We start from the raw sequence: 24,786 nt of genomic DNA, 5'->3' as shown, positions 1-24,786 counted from the left end.
GTCAGAGCAGCATAACTGCCAACTGGGGAGTTCTCTCCTGTTTCATCAACTACATAATATTACAGGTGGACTTTTTCAGGGTTTATTTCACAACTTTCTGGATAACCAGTGACAAAGAAGTGCCTTGCTCTTTATTTTAAACCAAGTAACGTTTTACAAAGTCTTAAGAATGACATTTGTAAATACTCAATGATGTGCTTTATTTTAAATTTTACCATTTTTCTATAGCTCTTTGAAGTAAAAATAGTCTAAGAATAGGTGAATTACTGTTCGACAAACATTGGTGGCGTCAAATTATGACAAGAGTATGGAGATTATTTGCATATCATATACACAAATTACATTAACGAAATGAAAAAAACTCCAACGGCCAAATCATCCAAAAACGATAAATGAATACTTACTTCATTTTCAGAGAATAAAATCAGTGCGTCATTATATTGTCCACAAATCTTGAATATGTTTTTCCTTTGTTTTTTATTAGGGGGCAATCCATATATATGAATGATTTTTTTGAGATTTTCTTTGCTCTTTAGCTGTGGAAATAAATGAAAATGTATCTTTTTAGTAAAGCAGTTTATTTAACGACATTAAGGGTGGAAATGTTTAAGTACAAAGCCACAAACTGACAACTTGCTTTTAAAGATAATGAAATATAATATAGGAAAAGCACAGGTACGAGCAGCATAGTTATAACAAAGGCAAATATGTTGTTTTATAACCAGAGCGCTTTTTTTGTGTATGTGTTTTTCTTTTTCTTTTTACATTTCCATCTGATGCGGTCCAGTTTAATTTTTTAGATTTGTTGGTTAATTATAGGTTTTTCATTCTCTCTTGAGAGAAACTGCAGTTGCAAATAGTAGAGATCCACATTTACCTTTGGAATTCTCACAGTTTACTGCCTGTAGCGTTGTAGTGCTGTAAGAAACCATATGCAATACGCTCATGTGAAATCAGTAGTGCAAGCACACACACATATCCTTAACTATCTGTGTTTGATTAAAACTGTCATAATTTATTTAGTTAACACAGCAAGCTTATGTCCCCTAGCGCCTGAAGAAAGCTATGCCTCTCTGACCAGATCTATCTAATAGGAGTGAAACTGATGTGTGGGGGGTTAGCTGCTTTTACCCATTCTGAAATGGCTTGGATGGTATTAAACCAATCCAGAGCTGTAATACTGTGTCTGGAAATATAAAATGCCATTTTCACTTTTTAGCTCGGCAGCCATGGCGCTTGTTAACTATATGCTTAAAGACTTTGCTGAAAAGTGAGAAAATGTTTGGCTACTGTTCGAGCTCGGCAAGGATGGCAGTACGCTAATATTAAACTTTAAAATTCGGCTAGAACAAGACATTTGAGTTGGGTAGATGTAAGGTGCTGGTGATGTTGCAGATATGATCCATATAAAGGAGCAGTTCTCCATCTAAAGGCTTGGAACTACCCAGGGCTCTGTACCTGTATTTTGGGGAAATGGCACTTACTCTGTAGATAAACTACTGTGACCACAATACAAAGGAGGTACCTTTGCCTTGTCTACTAGACTTACTTAGGCTAGTCCTCTGACCGGTCACGGCTCACAGATCCGGCTTCTGCACCTAGAGGACCTGCTGCTCCTCCGACCGCTGCCTCGGGTTCTTCTCTATCACTCCTGCACCCGTTCTTTCTCTGCACTCCTTTCCTCTCACTATTTTGTGCTTCTACTGCTCTCATTCTTTGTGTCCACTGTCTTGGTCTTTCCTTGTGTCTCTCTGATTTTCTGTCCCCTGTTTGTCTCTTTCATTCCTTGTGCAGTGCTCTGATTTTCACCCTTTTTCCTATGTTTTGCTTCCGCATAGCTGCTTCCTCAGTTTTCGCTCTATTTTGGCCATTTTTCTACTCACTCTTTTGGTGGCCTTCAACTTACTGGTTTCATGCCCTTTTACCACCTTCTTTGCTTCACTTTGCTGCACCCTCTTGCGCAACTCAACAAATGGATCACAAATGGCGCTCACTCCCTGACAACCCACAAAAACAGCAACCAAAAGAGAACTGGGAAGCAAACATGTTGTTACACAGGTGAGCCAGCAAGCAGGTTGGTGCACAGATAAACCATAAGAACACTGCAAGCAACTAGAGATGGTAGAGACTACTTTGAAAAAAAAACAGACAAAGACCCTTTCCGAGAGACACTGAGACGTTACCTTCTGCAGATCACTGAAACCAAAAAGAAGGCCCTAGCACAACGCTCAGCAAGATCTTCATGCTCGTCAAGGAATTTGCCGCACCAACCTCCACCAATAGCAGCACCATCTCCTCTCAAAGCCGAGGCACCAACTTATCAGAATTATTCAGCAACAAAATCGAAAACCTCTACAACAATTTCAACCCAGCCTGCCCATCTAAGACCTCCAAAACACCCTGACCACCTGGAAAACAGTCCCTATGGAGAGACAGCCAACATCATGAGATCCATCCACTTCAGGGCCCAGACAAAACCATGCCCCCACCATGTTTTCAAAATGGGTGTCTCCCCAATCAGCGAAATTTTCACCCACATCCTCAAATTCTCCATCACCGCGGCAAAATTCCCGGAGACCGGAAAACTTGCAGCAATAAAGCACTACTGAAGAAACCCTCAGTTGACCCCTTCCTTCCTGCTATCTAATTACTGCCCAATCTCCTTTCGGCCCTACACAACCAAGGTAATGGACACGTATCAACAGGCAACTGACCTATTACCTCGACAAGCTACAAGCTCCTGAATACCACACAACAAGGCTTCAGTGCCAACCACAACACTAAAAAAGTCCTCTTCGCACCAACGTGCAACATTAGGATAATCATGAACCCAGGAGAAACATCAGCCCTCATCCTGCTCAACCTCTCCACAGCCTTCAACAAACTCTCCCACTCTACACTCATCAGAAGACTTCATGAAGTGGTTATCCAGGGACCTGCCATCTAACTGGATCTGCTCCTTCTTAACAGGAAGACTGCAAACGGAGTCATCCTGCCAACATACAAGTCGGAAGCCAAGAACCTCATATGAGGCGTCCCCCAAGGGTATTCCCTCAGCCCAACCCTATTCAACATCTACATGACCCCACAGGGAGATCTCATCAGGTCACACATAATAAACATTCTTTCATATGCAGATGATGCTCAACTGATACTCTCTGGGTCAAGTAAGACCCCTGCACCAAATACAACTTTGGCAGATGCATGTTGGCTAAGGCAAGGTGGATGAGATCCAACTGGCTAAAGCTCAACATGGACAAGACTATAGTGGGGATATTTAATAAGAAGATCTCAGCATGGGACTCCGCCTGGTGGACCTCAGCCTTACACCAGTACCCACCTTTCATGCCAGGGACCTAGGAATCATTCCTGATGATTAACTCAACATGTCAGCCTAGATTAGCATGGTGACCTCCACCTGCTTCAGCATCATGTGGATGCTAATAAAAAATCTTCAAGTGGCTCCCAGAAAACACCAGGAAAACAATAACAGGCCCGGATTACCAGCCTACTAGACTATGGTAGCCCTCCCTGCTCAGGGAGCACCAAACAACTCCTAAACAGGCTCCAAACTGTCCAGAACATGACAGCAAGACTCATCCTCTCCCTACCTCACTGGACCCACATCTTCCCTCACCTCAAAACATTGCACTAGCTCCACATATGGAAGCACACTTATTTTAAACTGCTCACACACACAAAGCATTACACAACACAGGCCTTGCTAACCACAATAGCCCACCCTATCGGACACTTCTGATCTGCAGGACTCTCAGTAGCATACACAAGAACAGAACTGAGCTTTCTCTCACATCGCCCACAAAACCTGGAATGACTTGCCACCGCACATCCGAACCTCCTCTTAACTGCTCAAGTTCTGCAAGAAGTTGAAGACCTGGCTCTTTGAGTGACTATCCTTGGTGAGGCATAACCCACCTATTTGCAAGTGCCTAGATACCGTCCTGGTTGAATAGTGCACTATACAAATAGGCATAACTTAGCGTGAGTAGTCAAAATCTTGAACTTCTTCAAGCCCTAATGTAGCTCTTCACAGATTTGTAGGGATTGAAAGACATAAATGTAATCTTTTTAATATTCAATTCTAGATCGTCTCACCAAAAATGTAAGAAACGATCCACTAGGGCTTATAGGCCAGCAGGTGTTTTAGAAATAAGAAGTGTGTCATTTGCAAACAATAGTGTCGGACTTTTGAAAATCCCTAACTTAGGGGCATAATTGCCAGGAAAATCCAAATATTACACTAGCCCGTTATATATAATGTAAAGAGAGTTGGGACCAATACTTTACCCAGGCGAACACTCCTCTGTTCTAAAACAGTTGGACAGCTTTTCCCTTTTTCCACACCTAACTTGAGCATAGTTGGACTCATGCAATCTTATCAAAATTTACAGTATGTTATCTGAAATGTTATTTCCAGAAACATCCCAAAGCTTCAGGCAATGAACTGAATCAAAAGCGGCTTTTCTCTGGTATCACAGTTTTCCAATGTATGGTACAAAAACGGAAAATGTGATCCCATTGTACTATATTCAGCCGTAAGCCTGCTTGGAGGTCAGATAGGATGTTGTTCTCTATAATCTAATCTTTAAGTCTCCCCGGAATTTGCAACTGAAGAGCTTTTGCAGCCCATCAACAAAACTGATTACCCTACTATTGCAGGGATCATCTCAACTACCCTTCTTATAGATCGGAATAATCTCAGCATAGTGCCAGTACCGAATTTGGGAACAAATTCAGGTAAGGGTCCCATATTTTGCCCAGGTCGCACAGGATACTCTCCGGACCTGGGAGCCTTCCCAGAAACAATAGCGTACAAAGTGTTAGTAGATTCTTTGAGTGTTATTTCCAGGGGTGGGGGGGGGGGGGGGGGGGGGGGAGGGCATAAATGATCTTTGTAACAAGTTAATTCTAGCTTTATTGGGTCTCCTGGGGTCTTTCTAGTATCAGTATTATGCCCTAAGGTAACTATAACTCACACCCTCACCATGCACTGCTAATTACCCCACATAATAGTTCACTCATGACATCTTTGATAACATCACTGACAATAGCAACGTGACATTTGCATTAGTGAATACAGTGAATAAATATATACAATTATTCACGGAAAAAAAAACGAAGGTTACAGGGAAGTTATAGCTAGGTTCTGAACTTACGCATAGAAATTCAGCAGTTATAATTCTTTCAAGTAACTATAACTTGCGCCCTAAAGTAACTATAACTCGTGCCCTTGCCATGCACAGTTTTCTTATCTATAATTTTATTACAAGCGTTGCAGTGATAATATTAAAGATGCCATACAAGATCTCATTAATTATATCATATGTGGAGTAATTAGCTGTGCATGGTGAAGGTTCGAGTTATAGTTATTTAGGGCGCAAGAAGTAATTGCAAAGTCTCTGCGGCCAGAGATATACAAATTTGGATTTCCCTATATTTCTCAAAAACTAATGAATGGATTTACATCAAATAAGCGAAAGCACCATCTGCATACCGAAACTACCTTTCTGCCAAATTTCTGTCCAGTGGTTTGGGCTGTAGTCATGTCTAAAGGCCCTATGGGAATTGACATGAGAAACGCAACTTTTTTGGCACTCCATTTTTCTTGACCCCTGCTTGACAGATCACCCCGAAACTTGTCATGCTCAACAAGAATCACTGTGATATTTTTTTAGGAAAATTTTGTGAAGATCTGTTAAACTGTGCCAAAGATATAGGCAAGTCAAAAAACCATTTTTCTAAGGAAACATGGGCCTTACTATAACTACCTGGTGGCGCCCCCCCACTAGGTAAAATATATACATTTACACACACACACATATATATTTTAAAAGCTGTTTATTTACCTGCAACATACTTACATTTCCCACAATTCTCGATGTAAATGTTATCTGTTGTAAAGGTATAATCGTTGTAAAAGCCTTTTGCGGTAAAGTCATTTTCGTTATAAAGCCTTTGTTGTAAAGGGTTATTGTTGTTTAGCCTTCGTGATAAAGGCTGCTTACTGTCTAGTAAACAACAAGGCTATCCCCAGATGTGGAGAAATTTGTTTCATAGAAGTTATAGGACATACATACACCGTTGACACCTACTAAGCCATGCCTTCCCTGGCCTACCTCCCTCCCACCATCTGGAAGCTGAATACTCTGAGACACATCAGTTGTACCCCATTCTTTTTTGTTTACTTTACTTTCTTTTGTTCCCCCAGTTGTAGATATTATTTCCCCAGGTTTCCCCTCCCTTACTCTTGAATCAGAGTCATTTGGGAATCCTGAGACGTGAGTCCTACGGTGTAGGGCCCGAGATCAGGTTCGGAAGAAATTAACAACTGCACATTTGAGACACTGCAAGTGGGGAACACTGTAGGGTTAGAAACAGAAGAGGGATTCAGGAACCAGTTGGCAATGTGCGCTGAACATACCACGGTTTGACTGTAAACTGGGTATCCTTTCACCACCGTTAATTTTCAATTTTCATTTATGGATTCAATGTAACTCCATCACTAAGAAACGTCCTGGCCTACTAAATGTTTCTAACCCCAAATTATAATAAAAATATATTTAAAAAAAGGACGGAGAGCAAGGGAATCAACTTGGTCACCTTGCCTACTTTGAAAATAAATGAACTGAGGACACTGTGCAAAGAGAGGAAAATCCTTTGAGAAGTCTCAGTAATGAAGGATGACCTGGAAAAAGCCCTCAAAGCCAGGGAAAAGGCAAGGGAAGCTCAGGTTCTACTTAGAGGTACGATTATCCCTGGGAGTGGAAATGAGGATGATATTGTGGATACATCACAGAGGGGGACCAGGAGAGAGTTGTCCCCACAATTCATTCAAAGAATGACTCCCTGTCTTGGAATGAGAGGAGCTTCTCTTCAGTGAGGAGGCCCAAGGACCTAGAGGCCCAGCTCAGCCTCTTGGAACTACAGGAGAAGAAGCTGGCTCTAGAAGAAAACTGACTGGCCCTGGAGGAGAGAAAGGTCAAGCTAGGGATGAGACTCCAGGAATGTGGTGGCAGCAACAGAGTCACTGAGGTAGCTGCTGAGGGTGTCTATGATCCAAGGTAGCCAAAAGGGATTCTGCCCAAGTACACTGAGGGGGATGACACAGACAAACAGCTGGCATCCTACGAGAGAGGTGTTAGGATGAAAAGGGTGGGTGCACATCATTGGGGGGTCCTTACTGTGGGAGCTCATTCAAACTGAAGAGAGGTGGATTGCCGACTGTAGGAAGTTGGCTCTGTATGTGCTATTTCAAAGTAAGGAATAGCATGCACAGAGTCCAAGGGTTCCCCTTAGAGGTAAAATAGTGGTAAAAAGAGATAATACTAATGCTCTATTTTGTGGTAGTGTGGTCGAGCAGTAGGCTTATCCAAGGAGTAGTGTTAAGCATTTGTTGTACATACACATAGACAATAAATGAGGTACACACACTCAGAGACAAATCCAGCCAATAGGTTTTGTTATAGAAAAATATCTTTTCTTAGTTTATTTTAAGAACCACAGGTTCAAATTTAACATGTAATATCTTGTTTGAAAGGTATTGCAGGTAAGTACATTAGGAACTTTGAATCATTTCAATTGCATGTATACTTTTCAAGTTATTCACAAATAGCTATTTTAAAAGTGGACACTTAGTGCAATTTTCACAGTTCCTGGGGGAGGTAAGTTTTTGTTAGTTTTACCAGGTGAGTACGACACTTACAGGGTTCAGTTCTTGGTCCAAGGTAGCCCACCGTTGGGGGTTCAGAGCAACCCCAAAGTTACCACACCAGCAGCTCAGGGCCGGTCAGGTGCAGAGGTCAAAGAGGTGCCCAAAACGCATAGGCTCCAATGGAGAGAAGGGGGTGCCCCGGTTCCAGTCTGCCAGCAGGTAAGTACCCGCGTCTTCGGAGGGCAGACCAGGGGGGTTTTGTAGGGCACCGGGGGGGACACAAGCCCACACAGAAATTTCACCCTCAGCGGCGCGGGGCGGCCGGGTGCAGTGTTAGAACAAGCGTCGGGTTCGCAATGTAAGTCAATGAGAGATCAAGGGATCTCTTCAGCGCTGCAGGCAGGCAAGGGGGGGCTTCCTCGGGGAAACCTCCACTTGGGCAAGGGAGAGGGACTCCTGGGGGTCACTTCTGCAGTGAAAGTCCGGTCCTTCAGGTCCTGGGGGCTGCGGGTGCAGGGTCTTTTCCAGGCGTCGGGACTTAGGTTTCAGAGAGTCGCGGTCAGGGGAAGCCTCGGGATTCCCTCTGCAGGCGGCGCTGTGGGGGCTCAGGGGGGACGGGTTTTGGTACTCACAGTCGTAGAGTAGTCCGGGGGTCCTCCCTGAGGTGTTGGTTCTCCACCAGCCGAGTCGGGGTCGCCGGTTGCAGTGTTGCAAGTCTCACGCTTCTTGCGGGGAGTTGCAGGGTTCTTTAAAGCTGCTTCTTGAAACAAAGTTGCAGTCTTTTTGGAGCAGGTCCGCTGTCCTCAGGAGTTTGTCGTCGTCGAAGCAGGGCAGTCCTCAGAGGATGCAGAGGTCGCTGGTCCCTTTGGAAGGCGTCGCTGGAGCAGAGTTCTTTGGAAGGCAGGAGACAGGCCGGTGAGTTTCTGGAGCCAAGGCAGTTGTTGTCTTCTGGTCTTCCTCTGCAGGGGTTTTCAGCTAGGCAGTCCTTCTTCTTGTTGTTGCAGGAATCTAGTTTCTAGGTTCAGGGAGAGCCCTTAAATACTAAATTTAAGGGCGTGTTTAGGTCTGGGGGGTTAGTAGCCAATGGCTACTAGCCCTGAGGGTGGGTACACCCTCTTTGTGCCTCCTCCCAAGGGGAGGGGGTCACATCCCTAATCCTATTGGGGGAATCCTCCATCTGCAAGATGGAGGATTTCTAAAAGTTAGAGTCACCTCAGCTCAGGACACCTTAGGGGCTGTCCTGACTGGCCAGTGACTCCTCCTTGTTGCTTTCTTTGTTCCCTCCAGCCTTGCCGCCAAAAGTGGGGGCCGTGGCCGGAGGGGGCGGGCAACTCCACTAAGCTGGAGTGCCCTTCTGGGCTGTGACAAAGGGGTGAGCCTTTGAGGCTCACCGCCAGGTGTTACAGCTCCTGCCTGGGGGAGGTGTTAGCATCTCCACCCAGTGCAGGCTTTGTTACTGGCCTCAGAGTGACAAAGGCACTCTCCCCATGGGGCCAGCGACATGTCTCTAGTGTGGCAGGCTGCTGGAACCAGTCAGCCTACACAGACAGTCGGTTAAGTTTCAGGGGGCACCTCCAAGGTGCCCTCTGGGGTGTATTGTGCAATAAAATGTACACTGGCATCAGTGTGCATTTATTGTGCTGAGAAGTTTGATACCAAACTTCCCAGTTTTCAGTGTAGCCATTATGGTGCTGTGGAGTTCGTGTAAAACAGACTCCCAGACCATATACTCTTATGGCTACCCTGCACTTACAATGTCTAAGGTTTTGCTTAGACACTGTAGGGGCACAGTGCTCATGCACTGGTACCCTCACCTATGGTATAGTGCACCCTGCCTTAGGGCTGTAAGGCCTGCTAGAGGGGTGTCTTACCTATACTGCATAGGCAGTGAGAGGCTGGCATGGCACCCTGAGGGGAGTGCCATGTCGACTTACTCATTTTGTTCTCACTAGCACACACAAGCTGGTAAGCAGTGGGTCTGTGCTGAGTGAGGGGTCTCTAGGGTGGCATAATACATGCTGCAGCCCTTAGAGACCTTCCCTGGCATCAGGGCCCTTGGTACCAGAGGTACCAGTTACAAGGGACTTATCTGGATGCCAGGGTGTGCCAATTGTGGGATCAATGGTACATTTTAGGTGAAAGAACACTGGTGCTGGGGCCTGGTTAGCAGGGTCCCAGCACACTTCTCAGTCAAGTCAGCATCAGTATCAGGCAAAAAGTGGGGGGTAACGGCAACAGGGAGCCATTTCTTTACACCGACACTAGAGGATGAGGTGGCAGAATCATACATTCACATAAACGGTGGACTAATTGAGCTCTTTGGACTCAATCCTTAAGAGTATTCAGGAGGAAGCAACACAATTGGGTAGACATTGTAGATGCCTTTGTGAAGTCACTGGATGGGTGGATAAAAGGTAACAAGATTGATACCTATGAGGACTTGTAAAATGTAAGGGTTAGAGAGCACATTTTGACAAATTGGTCTTCAGGGAAGGTATACCAGCATCTGGTAGATTCAAAACTTTCTAGTCCTAGGGAGTTGAGCAATAAGGCTGATCAGAGGGTAAGGACCAGAGTACCCAAGAAAACCCAGGGGGGTTACTTCCAAGAGGGGGGGAAGTTAGGTACACAGAAGGGAAAGGAGGGAGGTGGTAAATCCACCAAAGAAAATTCCTCAGAGCCCCAGAACCCTAAAAGAGAGGAGAATAAATCCCACCCCAACTCTAGCAAGAAGAGTAGTTGGGACCCAGGGCTTCAAAAGTTCATAAGAGGTAGGTCCTGCTTTGATTGTCAGCAGATTGGGCACTACAGAGGGGACTCCGCTGGTCTAAAAAATAAATTAAAAAAAAGTAACCACTAAAGTTGTCAGTGTAGCCTTACAGGATTCCCCCTCAGATGAGGATATCCTAGTTGCTTTTAACTGGGAAAAGGGCCCAGAGGGCCAGTTGTGATTCCTGAGGATAGTAAGCATTTTCACCCCATAAAGGTGAGTGGAATCCCAGTCACTGCCTTGAGACATACCTGTGCCAGTCATCCGATTGTGCTTAACATGCTAGTGTCTCCAGGCCCGTATTTGCCAGGACAGACTAAAAGAGTAAGGGCCGCCTTAAATCTACTTGTCCAGTAAAAAAAAATCTACATATCCCTTTGGTGCCATGTAGTGCAGCAACAAATTATGGCATCAATCTCAGTATGTAACAGCTCTGATAACAGCTTCTCTGATTGCGAAGGGCTACTACTATAGTAGGGCTTGATTAATTGAAATTTCAATCCCTACTATAGCAATTTCCTTATTTTACCAGTTTCCGCAGATCGACATACTGGAAGTAAGCAATAATTCCAGGGCTGGACTGACTGAGTCTGCAAACTTACTAACTTGCACGTTTTAAGGATTTTCACCAGCTCTTATTTAATCTTTTCCCATAAAGAGAAAGGTTGGAAATTTACGCCTGACAAGAGCAGAAGTAGGTTTGGAAAAAAGTAGTTGGAGGGAAAGTGAACTTGTACACGCTCAATATATTTTCACATGAGCAAATGTACATATGCATATTTGCTTGTGCTAAAATACAGTTCACAAATATTTTCTAGGAGTACGATTTCCTGGTCTACTTCTGTAAGTTCTTTTGAATTCATGAAAGCCACCAATTCAGAGACAATACCATGGATGCACTTTTTTTTTTTACTTTCTACTTTCTTTAAGAACGGGGTCCCTAATTAGGTCTGGCGTTAACAAAGACCTTTTTATTTTTATTAAACTTCTATTTCTCTCTCTATCGGCTGGCTTTACTGTGAGCGACTCCTTTCTGCTCTTCCACAAGGAGCATATTGGCATACAAAGTAGTTTTGATCAGTGTCAGGAATCATTGTGGCAATCAATGGAGTAACGAAACTGGAGCCCCCCCACCCCCTTGCAAAGAACATGGAGGGCCCCTCCCTCCAGACTCACTCAGGGCAGGTGCTGTGCTGAGGGGGCCTACTGTAGTGGGGCTGCGGGGCCTTTGTTACACAACTGGTTTGAGACCAATTTTTTTTTTCTTTTTGCCCGTGTTTGTTACAATGGTGTTGGTCTGGCAGCTCTCACAACAATAAAGTGTTACAAAAGCTTTGTCAAAACAAAACCCGATTGACGAAACCAAAAGACTCACAAAAAATTGACAGATCAGTTGGCTTTGCCCGTGCTTGTTTATTTTCATGCTTCCCATAATCTTGTTGAAAACGGTTACACTTATTTTCCATTAGGATTTTTTTTGGGGAAATGCTAGCATGCATCAACACTTTTTACTAGATGAGGCTTCAAAGCAATAGCACCTAAAATTTCATAGTAGCAAAACATTTTTTTCCTTAACATTTTATTTTGAAAGCAAAGAAGCATCACTCTTGCTTACAAGCTGCTGCAAACATTTGTATCTAATCAGAAAGCATTCTGGGAGCATCATACTTAGCCTCATATTGTTAAACAGTTCAAACATGTGTGTACACTTTTTATTTTTTACTGGAATCACTATCAGTAGTGCACTGTGACCTTAAAACGTTTATTTACAGCACTCACCCTAATAATGAAGGTTTTTCATTAGTAGACCATAAATATAAGTTCAAACACCATTAACATATGGACACACATTACCTTAACTGCAGACGGTTCCCTTCTCGGTAAACTAGCAGCCAAAGGGTTTGTCCTGCAGGGGGGTTGAGCCTACTTGTCCCAAGGACAAACTAAACATTAAAACGTATTGCCCTTGACCCCAAACAATATGTCCTGGGCTTTGGCGATCGGAATTCCACATCCCTTGGGCAGGGAGACTCACCAAGAGAGTGGTTAAAGCACCCCCAGATGCATTAGCTGGGGGCATCATCTAAGGAAACAGGCTTTTGGCAGGTTTCTCCCCTACTTGTTGCCCCCATCTGGACTATCAGCTGCTGATTTTCAACTCAGAGTGCAAACAGGGCTGCTGACCAGACCTCAGTGTCAGTGTTTCAACCCAATACAAATTGCATGTCAAACTGAATTTTCCCAAGTGGCAAGACCTGACTTACTTATAAGTCCCTGGAATATGATAACCAGGGCCTGTAAGACAAGAGTGTCCACTCATGGCTACAGCACTGTTTGTGCCACCCTCTGTGTGACAAGATACAAAACGACCCCCTACCCGCCACTGCAGAATGGAAGGACAGTGTTTTCCCTGCCAGTTTGACTTTGCCATTTAAAGCAATGGCAAAGCAACCATCTCCCTTAACATTATATCTAAGTCTCAAATAAGGAAAACCAAAAGAGTCCTACAGCAGGGAGCAATATTCTGTTAATTATGACGTGTTTTACTATAATCGGTATGCCGTGGGTGAAGTTGGTAGCCCCATTGGCTAATACAGAGTTACCCGGTGGCATCTCAACCCGGTTAACGTTTGACTGGGACTACCAAACTGGGTCATGTAAGGTATAAAATTAAAGGGGACATTAAATGAGACTCAATGGTGCAGTCTACATTTTTTTTATCAGCACATTTTGTTATTTTTTCCAAGAACAATAGGCAGTAACAAAAGGAAACAAAAACACCAAAGGTAGAGCTTCAAGCCTATCATCTCACATGTGTTGCCACCGTCCTCTACCTCCCACCCCCAAAACAGGTCTAGAGTGCATGATTCACCCAGGATTCCGATGTGGAAATTAGTACGTAATAGTCCCACCATTTACTCCAGAACTTAAAAACCTTCTAGGGCACTCCGTTCCTCCAGTTTTGTACACCAGTCTATCCTGGGGCGCCGCTGTTTCACTGTTTAGGGGGGAGGGGGTGCGGTTGTTTCCAAGCACAAGGAATACTTTTCTTGGCAAAGCCACTATCCTGATTAGGGTTCTGTCCCCTTGGGACACCCCAGATCCTTCGGTATCCCCAGCAGGGCCACTTTGAGGGTTAGCGCCAACTGGGTAAGTCCTGGACATTGCCATGTATTATGAAAAAAGTCACTTTCAAGGATTGACAACGGGGGGCACTTGGGATCTGTAACCAGTTGGTCATGCTCCAGTCTTTGTGCTATCATGTAGGTTTGGTAGAGATAATTTAATTAATCAAATGTTCTCAGTTCTTTGGGGGCCATTCAGGTCTCCCTCCATTCCACCTCATGTAAATCTCCCATCCAGGCCTCCCATCGCGACTGCAGCATTTCCAGGGAACCCGGGATCCAATGCTCTACATAATTGGGAGATTCCCTTATTACCTATTCTCCCAAAAAGCAGTCAGCAGTCAGAGGGATTCAAAACAGGGAGGTTTTGAAATGCTGTAGAGTAGGCATCAAGAGCATAGTTCATCTGCAAATAACAGTGGAACTGGGTGGTGGATTACGAGAATTGTGCCAGTAGTTCAGCAAAGGAGTACATATTGGATCCACACCAAATATCAGCTAAGATGAAGATGCCTTTTAGGTCCCATCGGCGGAATCCCTTGAGGCGAGCCAGTTGTTCCAGGCACAGGCGCCTCTAGAGGGCGGTGTGCCCTGTTAGGCACCTGTACCAACCCATGAACCGGACCGTTCTACTCCACGCCAGAAAGATCACCTCTGTTACCCCTGGTAGCGTGAAGGGCAGTGAGAGACCATATAGGTAGTGCATCACCACATCTAACCCCAGGTCACCAAGCTCCAATTGATAGGATGGTTCACTACAACCCCCAGTCAGCCAGTCATTTATGACTAGAAGATGGGACGCCAGTAGTAGAGGCGAATGGCCACTGCTCCAATTTTTCCCCTCTTAGATGGATGGATGGATGACATATGTGCTGGACTATTCGGGGCGGACGCCCCTGACAAAGAAAGGTACGAAGTAAGGATGCTACTTCCGTGAATCTTGAACTGGGGCTATGGAGCAGGTAGTTTTGCAGTACACACAGGAATCAGGGGAGAATCATCATTTTAATTAGTGTGACTCTACTGAGGAGATTCAGGGGCAGATCGTGCCATGCATTCAGGCTTTGCCTGGCGATCTTGAGAAGAGATGGTAAATGGAGGGGACGGGTGAGTTGAGACCCGGTTGTCACATGTATACCAAGATATTTTAAGCCAAGTTGGGAAGCCGGAACACCAATTCACTGATGCTGTGTCACCTTACCAGGGGACAAAGAGGGGCTTCACTGCATTAAATCGCAAGCCAGAGGCGAAAGAGTTCAAGGGCCTGAAGTTGTCGGGTGTCTTAAGCAAAGAAGAACATCATCAGCATACAGTGTTATATTGTCCTCCGAACTACCAGTTGTTCATCACACAGAACCAGCCACACAAGGGTCTTGATGGACAGGGCAAAAAGCAATGGGGAAAACGGGGCAACCCTGTTGAGTGCCCAGTTCAATTAGAAATGTTTCGGCCAACGTCTAGTTAATGCAGACTTGGGCCACGGGGTGGGAGTACAGAAGAGCGATCAGGGCCCGAAAATGGCAGCTGAGGCCCATTTGGCGTTGGACCACCGTCAAGTAGTGTCAGCCCACAGTATGAAATGCCTTTTCAAAATCAGCGAGAAATGGTTCTAGGTCTCCTGTCAATTTACCTATGCAGGTCAGGGTAATGCAACTGACGGATACAGTGCTGGGTACTACGGAGTGGCAGAAAGCTGCATGCATTGATCAGGATGGAGGTAGGACTGACTGAGGCTTGGTCACCAGAATTTTAGCGTAATTTTAATGTCTGTATTAATTTAATATATGGGGTGGTAGCATCCGTGGTCCAAAGAGAGTGGACTGGTCTTGGGAATAACCACAATAGTCACTAAATCTAGCGTTGTAGTGAAGAACCTTTTGGCGGTGCCCTTAGTGTATAGGTGACGCAGGAGGGGAACTAACTGATCTTAAAATCAGGAGTAATAGTCAAGGGGTAAGCCATCTGGGTCAGGCGTTCTCCCAGCATAAAGGTCACTAATGGGGGTGCAGATTTCATCATCTGTCAGTGGTTCGTCCAGGGCGGTTCGTTGGGCCACCGTCAGAGATAGAAGCGGTAAGTCACTGAGGAATGGGTGAATACATTCTACATAAGAATGTGGGTCACAGGCATATAGCGGTCGGTGGTAGGTTGCAAATACGGCTGCAATGCCAGAGGCAGCTGGGTCACTGGACCAGATTCGTCAGCTACAGCAGGGAGGAAATGGGATGTGATGTCCTGAGAGACAAGTCTATATATAGAAGTGCCCCATTTTTGTCAGTGTTCATAGATATCCCGTACGGTCGCCCTCCAGCACTGACGCGCCTCGTTGGAGAGTAGTTGTTGGAGCACAGTTCTGCCACTATCTACCTGGCAGGTGTCTCAGTGGCTGCTTGGGTCACCCTGTACTTGTTTGCCAGGATGCATGTCCCTAGTTCAACAACGTTGCGCAATTTATCCTTTTCTTTATGCTTGAGGTAGCTCTTCGCAAGCCCTCATATTGTGGGTTTGCTAGCCGCCCATAGAGTGCCTGAATCTTGCACAGACCCAGTATTAAGATCAAAGTAGGATTCAAGCTCCTCGGCCAAGTGTTCTACCAGTTTTCCATCCGTCAAAAGCCAGGCACTGACGTGCCCCACAGGGCGATCAGATGGGCATGGGCCCACCAGCCAAAGGACCTGTGGGGAATGATCTGACACCACGGGTAGCATTGATGCATTTGCAGTGGTTGGAATGTCAGTAGCTGGAAGGAAAATATAGTCAGTCCGGGACAGTGAATGGACGGAAGCCGACACATGTGAGTAAGCTTTGGTGTGTGGATTGCATGTCCTCCAAGCATTGCAGAGGCCTAGTGAAGGCGCAAGCTCTGGCCCATCTATCTTGCGAGACAGGGCCGAGGATATCTAAGAGTGGGTCGACCACTACGTTGAAGTCGCCCCTGAGAATTAAGAAGCTAGAAGGGAGGGCAGCCACAATATGGGTTAGGTCCCGGAGTGTCTGGGTTTGCATTTGAGGGAGGATATAAATGCTCAAGATAGTGTATTGCCTACTTTCTAATCCATCCATCACTCCCACATATCTGCGTTGCAGGTCACAAAATGTCTTATTTTAAGGGGGAGGTTTTTATGAAGGAGAATTGCCGTGCAATGCAAGCCACCATTGAAACCTGCGTAATAGACTTGAGTGTACCCAAACCTACCTTACAAGGAGCATTTTGTGCCCACAAAGTGAGTCTCCTGTAGTAAGACTCTGTCCGGGTGGTGTGTATGGAGAAATTTTAGAACTGCAGTGTGCCTAATATGGTCTTAAAAGACCATTGACGTTTCAGGAAAGAAGGGTGTGTTGCGTCATTGGTGCGGTTGAGATGTGTCATGTGTGGGGGGGCGAGGCTCAAATGAGAGTAGATGTGAAAGGGAAAAATCAAAAATTAAGAAAACAGTGTGAAACAATCAAACATAATTCAACACCCCCCCCACCCCCCCCACCCACCCTCAACCATCGGCAGCATCTGTCGCCGTAAGACAATACCTAGTGAACACTGAGTATATACTGGGGCCTTTGAGAAAGTAGGAGACCCCCTCCATATATGCGGACTACAGAGGATATCGGCAGTCAGAGGCATCCTGGGTCAAATGTGAAAGCTAGATATATGAAGGGTTCAGAAGTTCAAGATGGTGGCATCAGGGATGGCGCTTCTCTAGATGGGACTTTGCCTCCTGGTTGCTGGGTGTCTCAGAGCGGCAAGGGACCCATTTTGTCCCCTGGGAGAGGGAATTGGGATCTTGGGAAGTCAGAGTCCAATGATGCTGGAGAATGAGGTCAGCCACTTCTGCCACCCCGGGACTTGCTGCATCAATGAGAATGGCAGGAGGCCATAGCCTTCTATGAGCTGGGTAGAGACCCTGCTTCCCCCGAATAGTCATGGTTGCGAAGAGTCTGCTGGTCAGTGGCCCACTTCTAGGCTGCCTGTGGGGTGTCAAAGAAATGGGTGCGGGAGCCGTGTACCACCCTCAGCCTGGCGGGGAAGAATAGTACATAGGGAACCAACATAGCTCCAAGTTTCCGCTCGACTGTATCAAAGGATTTGCGTTGGGTCGCCTTCGTGTAGTCGGGAAATATCATGATCTTCGATGACTGATATCAGAGCGTTCCTAGAGCCGGACTTCATGCAGTACTGTGTTGTACTACCTGTAGTTGAGGACATGAAGAATCAGCAGGAGGGCCCCAGCGAACGGAGGGCCGGCTCCACCACAAACCATGGCGAGAGGGAGCCTTCTGGTATTCAGGTATCTACAAAGGTTGTCAAACCGGGGGTCTCAACAATTCCACTAGGAGGAGGTTGTTCCTGTAGGAAAGTGCCCCTTTTGGCATGGTTATTGCCCCCTTCTCCACTTTTCGCCTGATAGTGATGCTGATTTGACTGAAAGTGTGCTGGGATCCTCCTAACCAGGCCCCAGCTTAAGGCCTCCATATCTTTTTTGGGCAACACAGCCTATTCTCTAAAGGATGCATTCTAGGTATGCAAAACCCCTACATCACCAATAACTAATGTCTATGGGATGCATTCCGATGTTGTAGGACTGGACAGTTACCTTTTTACCTAAGGGGTGCTAGATGAGCTTGCTGGGGGCGCCATGGCAGTTAAGATTTTCAGAAAGTAAATTAACTTGATTTTTAACTTTTCATTACTTGGGTCAAGAGCTGTTATGACAGCAGACCTGCAGGACGCTAAATTCTTTTCTCAGCAGTTCCCTTCTCTGGCGTCCCAGAGCTGGGCAAACACAAACCACATGGATAAGGGTCTCCCTAGTTTGATGACATAGTCTACAAGCCTGTGATTGCCATCCTGCCTCTCTTTTCTTTTTTGGGCGGAAATTCAGGGTTGGTAGATCTCCCAACCTCATCCGTAGGAGGGTTTGCTTAGTTTTTTGTGTTAATGTGGCAGATAGGATATGGGGTTCCTTATCCCGCACATATGAATTTAGAACTAACCACCTCTCACCAAGCACATGCACACTACCATTGCAGATTGTGTGTGCTGGTTGGAAGAAAAAGTTAAAGTCGACATGGCTTTCCTCTACGAGTGCCATGCCCACCAACCACTGCCTGTGGCATAGGTAAGTCACCCCTCTATTAGGCCTTACAGCCCTAAGACAGGGTGCACTATAGCACAGGTGAGGGAATAGCTGCATGAGCAAAATCCGCCTACAGTGTCTAAGTCCATTCTTAGACACAGAAAGTGCAGTATGGTCATATTGAGTACATGGGCTGGGAGTTTGTCATTACAAACTCCACAGCTCCATGATGGCTTCACTAAAGACTGGAAAGTTTGGTATCAAACTTCTCAGCACAATAAACCCACACTGATGCCAGTGTTGGATTTATTGTAAAATGCACCCAGAGGGCATCTTAGAGAGGCCCCCTCTAACCTAACGAACCCTTTAGTGTTGGTCTGACCAGTCTGTGCAAGCCTTCTTCTAAACAGATGAGTTTCTGACCCCATGGGGTGAGGGCCTTTGTGCTCTCTGGGGTCGGAAACACAGCCTGCTCTGGGTGGAGGTGCTTTACACCTCCCCCTGCAGGAACTGTAACACCTGGCAGAAGCTGCCTCCAGTTCCTTCTTAAGCAATTCTCAGCATCTTCTGCTCTGGCCTCAAGGGTATGAACTGTAACCGGGAGAGCTGAAACTTTGTTTTTAATGTCTGCGGAATCGTCTTCTAGAGTGGATAGACCCAACTCAGTTTCTGGGACTCTCCCTGCCACGTTGCAATAGTCCTGACGCAGCAAAACCACTCCAAACTTACCAATTTTGGTTTCAAGGGCTTCTTTAGATGTCTGGATGGCTTAAAGGATGTGTAGCACTTCCAGAGAGATCGGGTCAGACATTGGAGATTCCTCTCTCAAGTCCCTCCTCTCTGACCCCACCCCACACAGATTTCTTTTGGTGTTCAAGAGTGGAGGAGGTGAATTTGTTGATTTTCGATTGTGAGCGCGACAGCGATATGTCGAGGATGTGGGCAAAGCCACCAGGAGAGGGTACACACAGTAAGAGGCTAGGTGCTGGAGAGCAAAGGCGTTGTTGAATGTCTGCACAGGCCTCCGTATAGCATGATGTAGGACAGATAGGGTGCCGGGTGTGGAGTCTTCATCCCGCTTGCCCCAACAGAGGCAGCACGAGAAGCTGAAGTACAGCCTAAAGCCAGAGGAAGTCAAACAGTGAGGTCTTGTCAGCAGCGCCTAGGCTCCGCCCCTGAGCAGTCAGCAGGCCCTTACCCACACCCCCCCCCCCACACACAGCGTGGAAGGGAGAGGCAGAGTAGTAGCAGGTGTGATACGAGGGGGGAGCTCCAGCACTACAAGTGGAAGTGACAGGGAGGAGAAGGCCAGGGGGGTCCATGACCACAGATCCATGTGAGTGATGACCAGCAAATACAGTCTAAGCGATTTGCACTACAAGGCCCCTCCCCCTCAAGCAGCACACTACTTGGCAGCCCCAAGGCTCACCTGGCAAGGTGGATTAAGATTTGTAGATCCATGGGGGAGAGGCCCCATCTGGCGAGGCACTGAGCCTTCACTTCTGGCCTTGTGGGTCCTTGGGAGCAGCCAGCACAGTACACGTAGTGGAATTAGTCCCAAGCCACACTACAACCCGCCGGGAGCGCAGCAGAAGCAGGAATCACCTACGTGGGCCCAAAGCCCGGTACAATGGTACCTCAAATGCGGCCTCCCCAGCCAGTAAAGCTGCGAGGTGGTGCCGCGGCTCTCCGTCCATGCTCACACACTGTGGCCGCAAGCCCCCGTATCAACGCTGGGAAGCAGTCGCAGAGACGGTCCCACACTGAGGGTCAATCCCGCCCCACAGAGCGCCCCAGCCGGTTGAAGGGGTGGTGGGGGAGGAAGGCAAGGGCAAGTCCAGCAGAGTGTCTCTCCTTGTCCTGCAGCCCCCAGGGGCTTCAGGAGTACAGGTCCAAAGGCCTAGTCTGCTGTCACAGGGCCGCCACTAATATGCAGAGATTCCCAGCAGAGGAGGCGAGGTATGCGGTGTTGCGGTTATGGCAGGGATCAGGGAGCCAAGCAGTATCAACGGTGCAGTCCAGGGAAGCAGCAGGGGGGTCAGGATGCCATCTGAGAGACCCAGGGTGCCAAGACTGTGGAGGATACAGGAGGACGTTTCGGAAGCGCCTCTAAGACAAGTCCTCCATCTTCGCTGCTTCCACTACGCCCCAGTGCAGTCGACATTTATGTCAAATTTAATGCTGGCAACTTTTGTCAAAGTTGCTACTCTTTGACCCGGCTGGTTCATTGACTTTGACAAAGCACTGGAACTGAAACAGGGTTCTGCAAGCCAGTGGAGACGAGCAAACAAGTCCTAGCCCAGGAACAAGGGCTGCTGCCATACTGGAAGGAGTGACCTTCTCCCAAAGGAGTGACCTTCTCCCACAGGATGGCTGCCCGGGGTGTTAACCCAAAAGGCGAGCTGCAAGGATGAAATCACCCTTGAAGGGCCGTTTGAAAAGTTTCAACACTCCGCCCATCATTTAATTTTTTTAGATTGCCTTGTGCACCCTTAGTGGCTAGGGTATACCCACATGTGGGTCCTTTGCTTGCTACGCCACTGGATTCAAGCTAGCCTGGATGACGAAGGGTGATACCCTGAAACGGTCCTAGGATGCCTGAATCCTGTCCAGGAAGGACTTGACAGTTCGGGCTGGGCTGCTCCCATAGGGAGCTGGGTCAAGATTAAGTTGCATATAGCTGGTTCCAAACTGGGGCGCTGTGGCAAGTAAAATAATGATTGATTAAACACAGATCTGTTTCTCGGGGTGAGTGTTGAAAGGTTTCAACACTCCGTCTGTCATTTTATTTTGTGATATTGCCCAAGGACTTTGTGGGACCCAAAGATCTGCGGATAGAGGACTCAACCAGACTTCACCCCCGTCGACCGCACAGATCAGGAGCATCTTTTAAGCCTGCATCCCTCAGCATCAGGACCAGTCCATTGTTGTCTATGGCGGTCATCCTGTAAAGTTTGTTTCTTGCTCTATAACCATTCGGGTGGTCAGGTAACTGCCCAAAGTATTCTTTCTGGCCCTTCTAGACTTCTGTCCTGACGGACTTGGTCACCCAATTCAGGCTGGAGTTGTCAAATTAACTTTTACAAACTTTTCAAAAGTTTCCAAACTTTTTTTTTGACAAATATTTGTTTGCGGTTGACTCAAAAGTTATTTATTGCTTCTAAAATACATATCTCCAGAACCCTGCAGTGGATTTTGATGACCACGGTCTCTAAAAATAAGATCTATTTTTATAAGTTAGGGTCTTGTTTTTTTGTGTCCTGTGACTTTCTTATTTCATATTATGGTATTGTTAAATGTTTTACACATTGTTCCTTTGCTAAGCCTTACTGCTTGAAGCCACAGCTACCCAGCGTTGAGCTCAAGGGACCCCCTCAGTACACTACACTGTGCCTGGGCAGAGGGCTCCTGGACTGAGAGCTCATGACTGAGTAGAGAATGGGGGCCCTCCCTGTACTTTGCAGGGGGGCCCCCTCAAGTCTAGGTAGGAGTAAATGCACTGATGCCTAAAGTTCAGTACAGATGCCTTGGGGGTGTTCAGTACTGCTTGACGCCCTTATTTAGTTTCCCATTTGTATAATACAAGCCTCAATGGTAGTGTGTTGTGCTCCAGGTGCTGAAATAGACTGTGTCAGTGCCGCATAAAGATCACTGAGATGTGTTCCCGCAGTGCCCTCTGTGAGGAGAAGGAAACGTTAGACACACTGTACTATTAATTAAATAAATATGAGGAAGAAGGTATTTAACTTGTGGCTGCAAAACAGCAAAGAAAGGGGGGTGTAACATTTGAGGAAGGATTGTTCTTGACTTGGTTGGCTGATATGTTTTTCCCCTTCCCTTTCTTCATGGGTGATGGGAAGTTTTTTTTTTTTTATGGCTAGCAAGGCTGTTGTATTGAATACAAACAAGGAAAGTAAGCATAATCCTCGCCTTCGGCCCGGACATAGAATTAAAACCTATATAGAGGTATTTTGTTACATGGAAACCCACAGATTCCATATAACCACCATATTATCCCATCTGGCTACTCCTGGTTGTAAAAACTGTATATGGTGATATTCCTTGTTTCCCCTCATGGCAGGGGGTTGCATATTGGGATGCCAACCTTAACGTCATATGCATTTGTAATTTTAGGATTGTGTCCGATGGTTGCCTTTTAGGGACATTTGTGCTCAATACAGTAGACCCGAGTTGGTGACAGTGATAAGCCGGTAATAAAAGTAGTAGGCTTTATTAGTTCATTGACAAAAGTCGTGTTAAATGCTATTAGTCTGATCGGTTTATTATAAAAATGTATGACAAAGGTGGTCAGCCTGAGCCTCTGAAGGTGGATTGTTATTACACTGGTGTATTTTTCTTTCTTCAATAAACACATTTTTATTGAGTTTTCAGCAAAAAGGTCTGTAATGGCACAGACAACACCGGGGAGCAACATTACAGCATGCTTAATCAGGCATAATACAATGTCAACCAGCACCTAACAATCAGATAGCAACAGTTGACTTGCTGGACTCAGAGCTCCAGAGAGTACTTAAGGGGTTTGTCCCAGCCATTTCCCCCACACACGGTCATACTACGAGGACAACCCCAGGATTCATAGACCGGTCGTTATTGTTGTGTACACCATCCCACCCCTAATGCCAATTAGCAAGGATGGGAGATGTAGGGGTTTTCCAGCGTGCTGCAATGTCTCTCGTGGCCATCACAGCTGTTCCTAAAAAAAAGTGCGCTCTGCTCACGTGCCCACAACTTCATCCAAAACGCCCAGAAGAACCACCAAAGAGGTCAGTGGGTTTTCCCATCCTCAGCGAGTTTGTCTAACACTTCAGACCAAACCTCTGAAATGGAGGGCATAGCCACATTATATTGTAGGAGTTGGCGGGGGTGCCTGCACAGCGAAGACAAGCAGGATCTGGGAGGAGACCCGCATGGTTCAGCCTAGCTGGTGAGAGATATGCTCCAGAGACAGTATGTTTGCACCATATGCAAGCGCGAAGATATGGTTGTAGTTCTGGGTGCCATCAAGGCATCTTGCAAGTCATCATCCTTTATAGGGCCCACCCAGTGTTCCCAGTGGCCATTTCATGTGGTCCAGGTCACCGGGGGACATTAATAATCAGCATCTATATATTCGAGAGATACCCTGTTTCCCCATTGTCCCCAGGAGGAGTTTGGCCTCAAGCGGACTGAACTCCAGGAGTAAATCAGTGTGAGAGCGATGCGAATGAAGGGCATGGCGTAGTTGGAGATATATTTAGACCTGGGTTTGTGAGAGCTTATAGGTGGTTTGAAGATCTTGAAACATGTGTGAACCTGCCCAGACATCCCCAAGGTGTGATATACCTATCAGGTCCCACCTGTCAAACTTCTTCATTGTTGCAACGTACTGTAGCCAGGTGCCATGACCAAGTGGTGTGTGTTGGTTAAGGGTGGTGGCCAATTAAGTATGCCGCAAGGCCACCCTCCAGGCCACAAAAAACACTCTGGTCACGAAGGCGGTGCTATTGGAATTGGGGAGCCATAAAGAAAACCCAGTATTGGGGGGGGGGGGGGGGGGGGGAGGTAAGCTGGGCGAGCTCAAGCTAATAGACAGGGTCTGTCCATCACCTGTTAAACCAATCATGGATGACAAGAAGTTGAGAGGCCAGATAATAAAGATAGAGATTGGTCATTCACAATCCTCCATCATATGGGCCATGCAGTCAATGTTGGAAAAGATGCTATGTCAGGATCCATTACAGAGGAACGACAGCACCATCCTGACCAAAGCAAAGAGCCAAAAATGTGGCAGAAGAAGAGGTATATTTTGGAAAATTTATAAAAATTGCGGTAGTATCATCCACAATCCAGGAGAAATAATATTATGATATGGGGCATCACACCCACGGACCTAGAAGACAATGTCCAGGCCATCCGCGCTTATTTACTACAGAAACCCCAATTCTCCTGGACCACACCCACAGGGTCTATCCCATCTACCAGCAACAATAGAACTTTCCCTCAGATGTGCTCACTCGAGCGCACTACTTCCATGTAAAAGAAGAAGACCTCCTCATACAGGGCAGCCAGCAAAAAACAATTGTTTCCAGAGGAGAGACAATCCTTCAATTCCAGGATATCTTGGTCCAGACGCTAGTGAGATGGAAG

The 24,786-nt window shown here is 46.4% G+C and overlaps 1 protein-coding gene across 4 annotated transcripts in view; it reads right to left on the bottom strand.

The window, feature by feature from the left end:
- Window positions 1-24,786, bottom strand: part of LOC138250520 (uncharacterized) — an 88,735-nt gene that overhangs the window by 37,605 nt on the left and 26,344 nt on the right. For all 4 annotated transcript variants that reach the window (XM_069205481.1, XM_069205506.1, XM_069205498.1 and 1 more), the window contains exon 3: window positions 405-536. In XM_069205481.1, coding sequence (XP_069061582.1) covers window positions 405-536 — 132 coding nt within the window. The remainder of the gene's footprint in view (window positions 1-404; window positions 537-24,786) is intronic.

The sequence above is a fragment of the Pleurodeles waltl genome, chromosome 1_2, assembly GCF_031143425.1.
Source record: "Pleurodeles waltl isolate 20211129_DDA chromosome 1_2, aPleWal1.hap1.20221129, whole genome shotgun sequence".
Lineage (NCBI taxonomy): Eukaryota > Metazoa > Chordata > Amphibia > Caudata > Salamandridae > Pleurodeles > Pleurodeles waltl.
The sequence above is the reverse complement of the archived record's forward strand: the minus strand, read 5'-3'. Positions and strand labels throughout refer to the sequence as shown.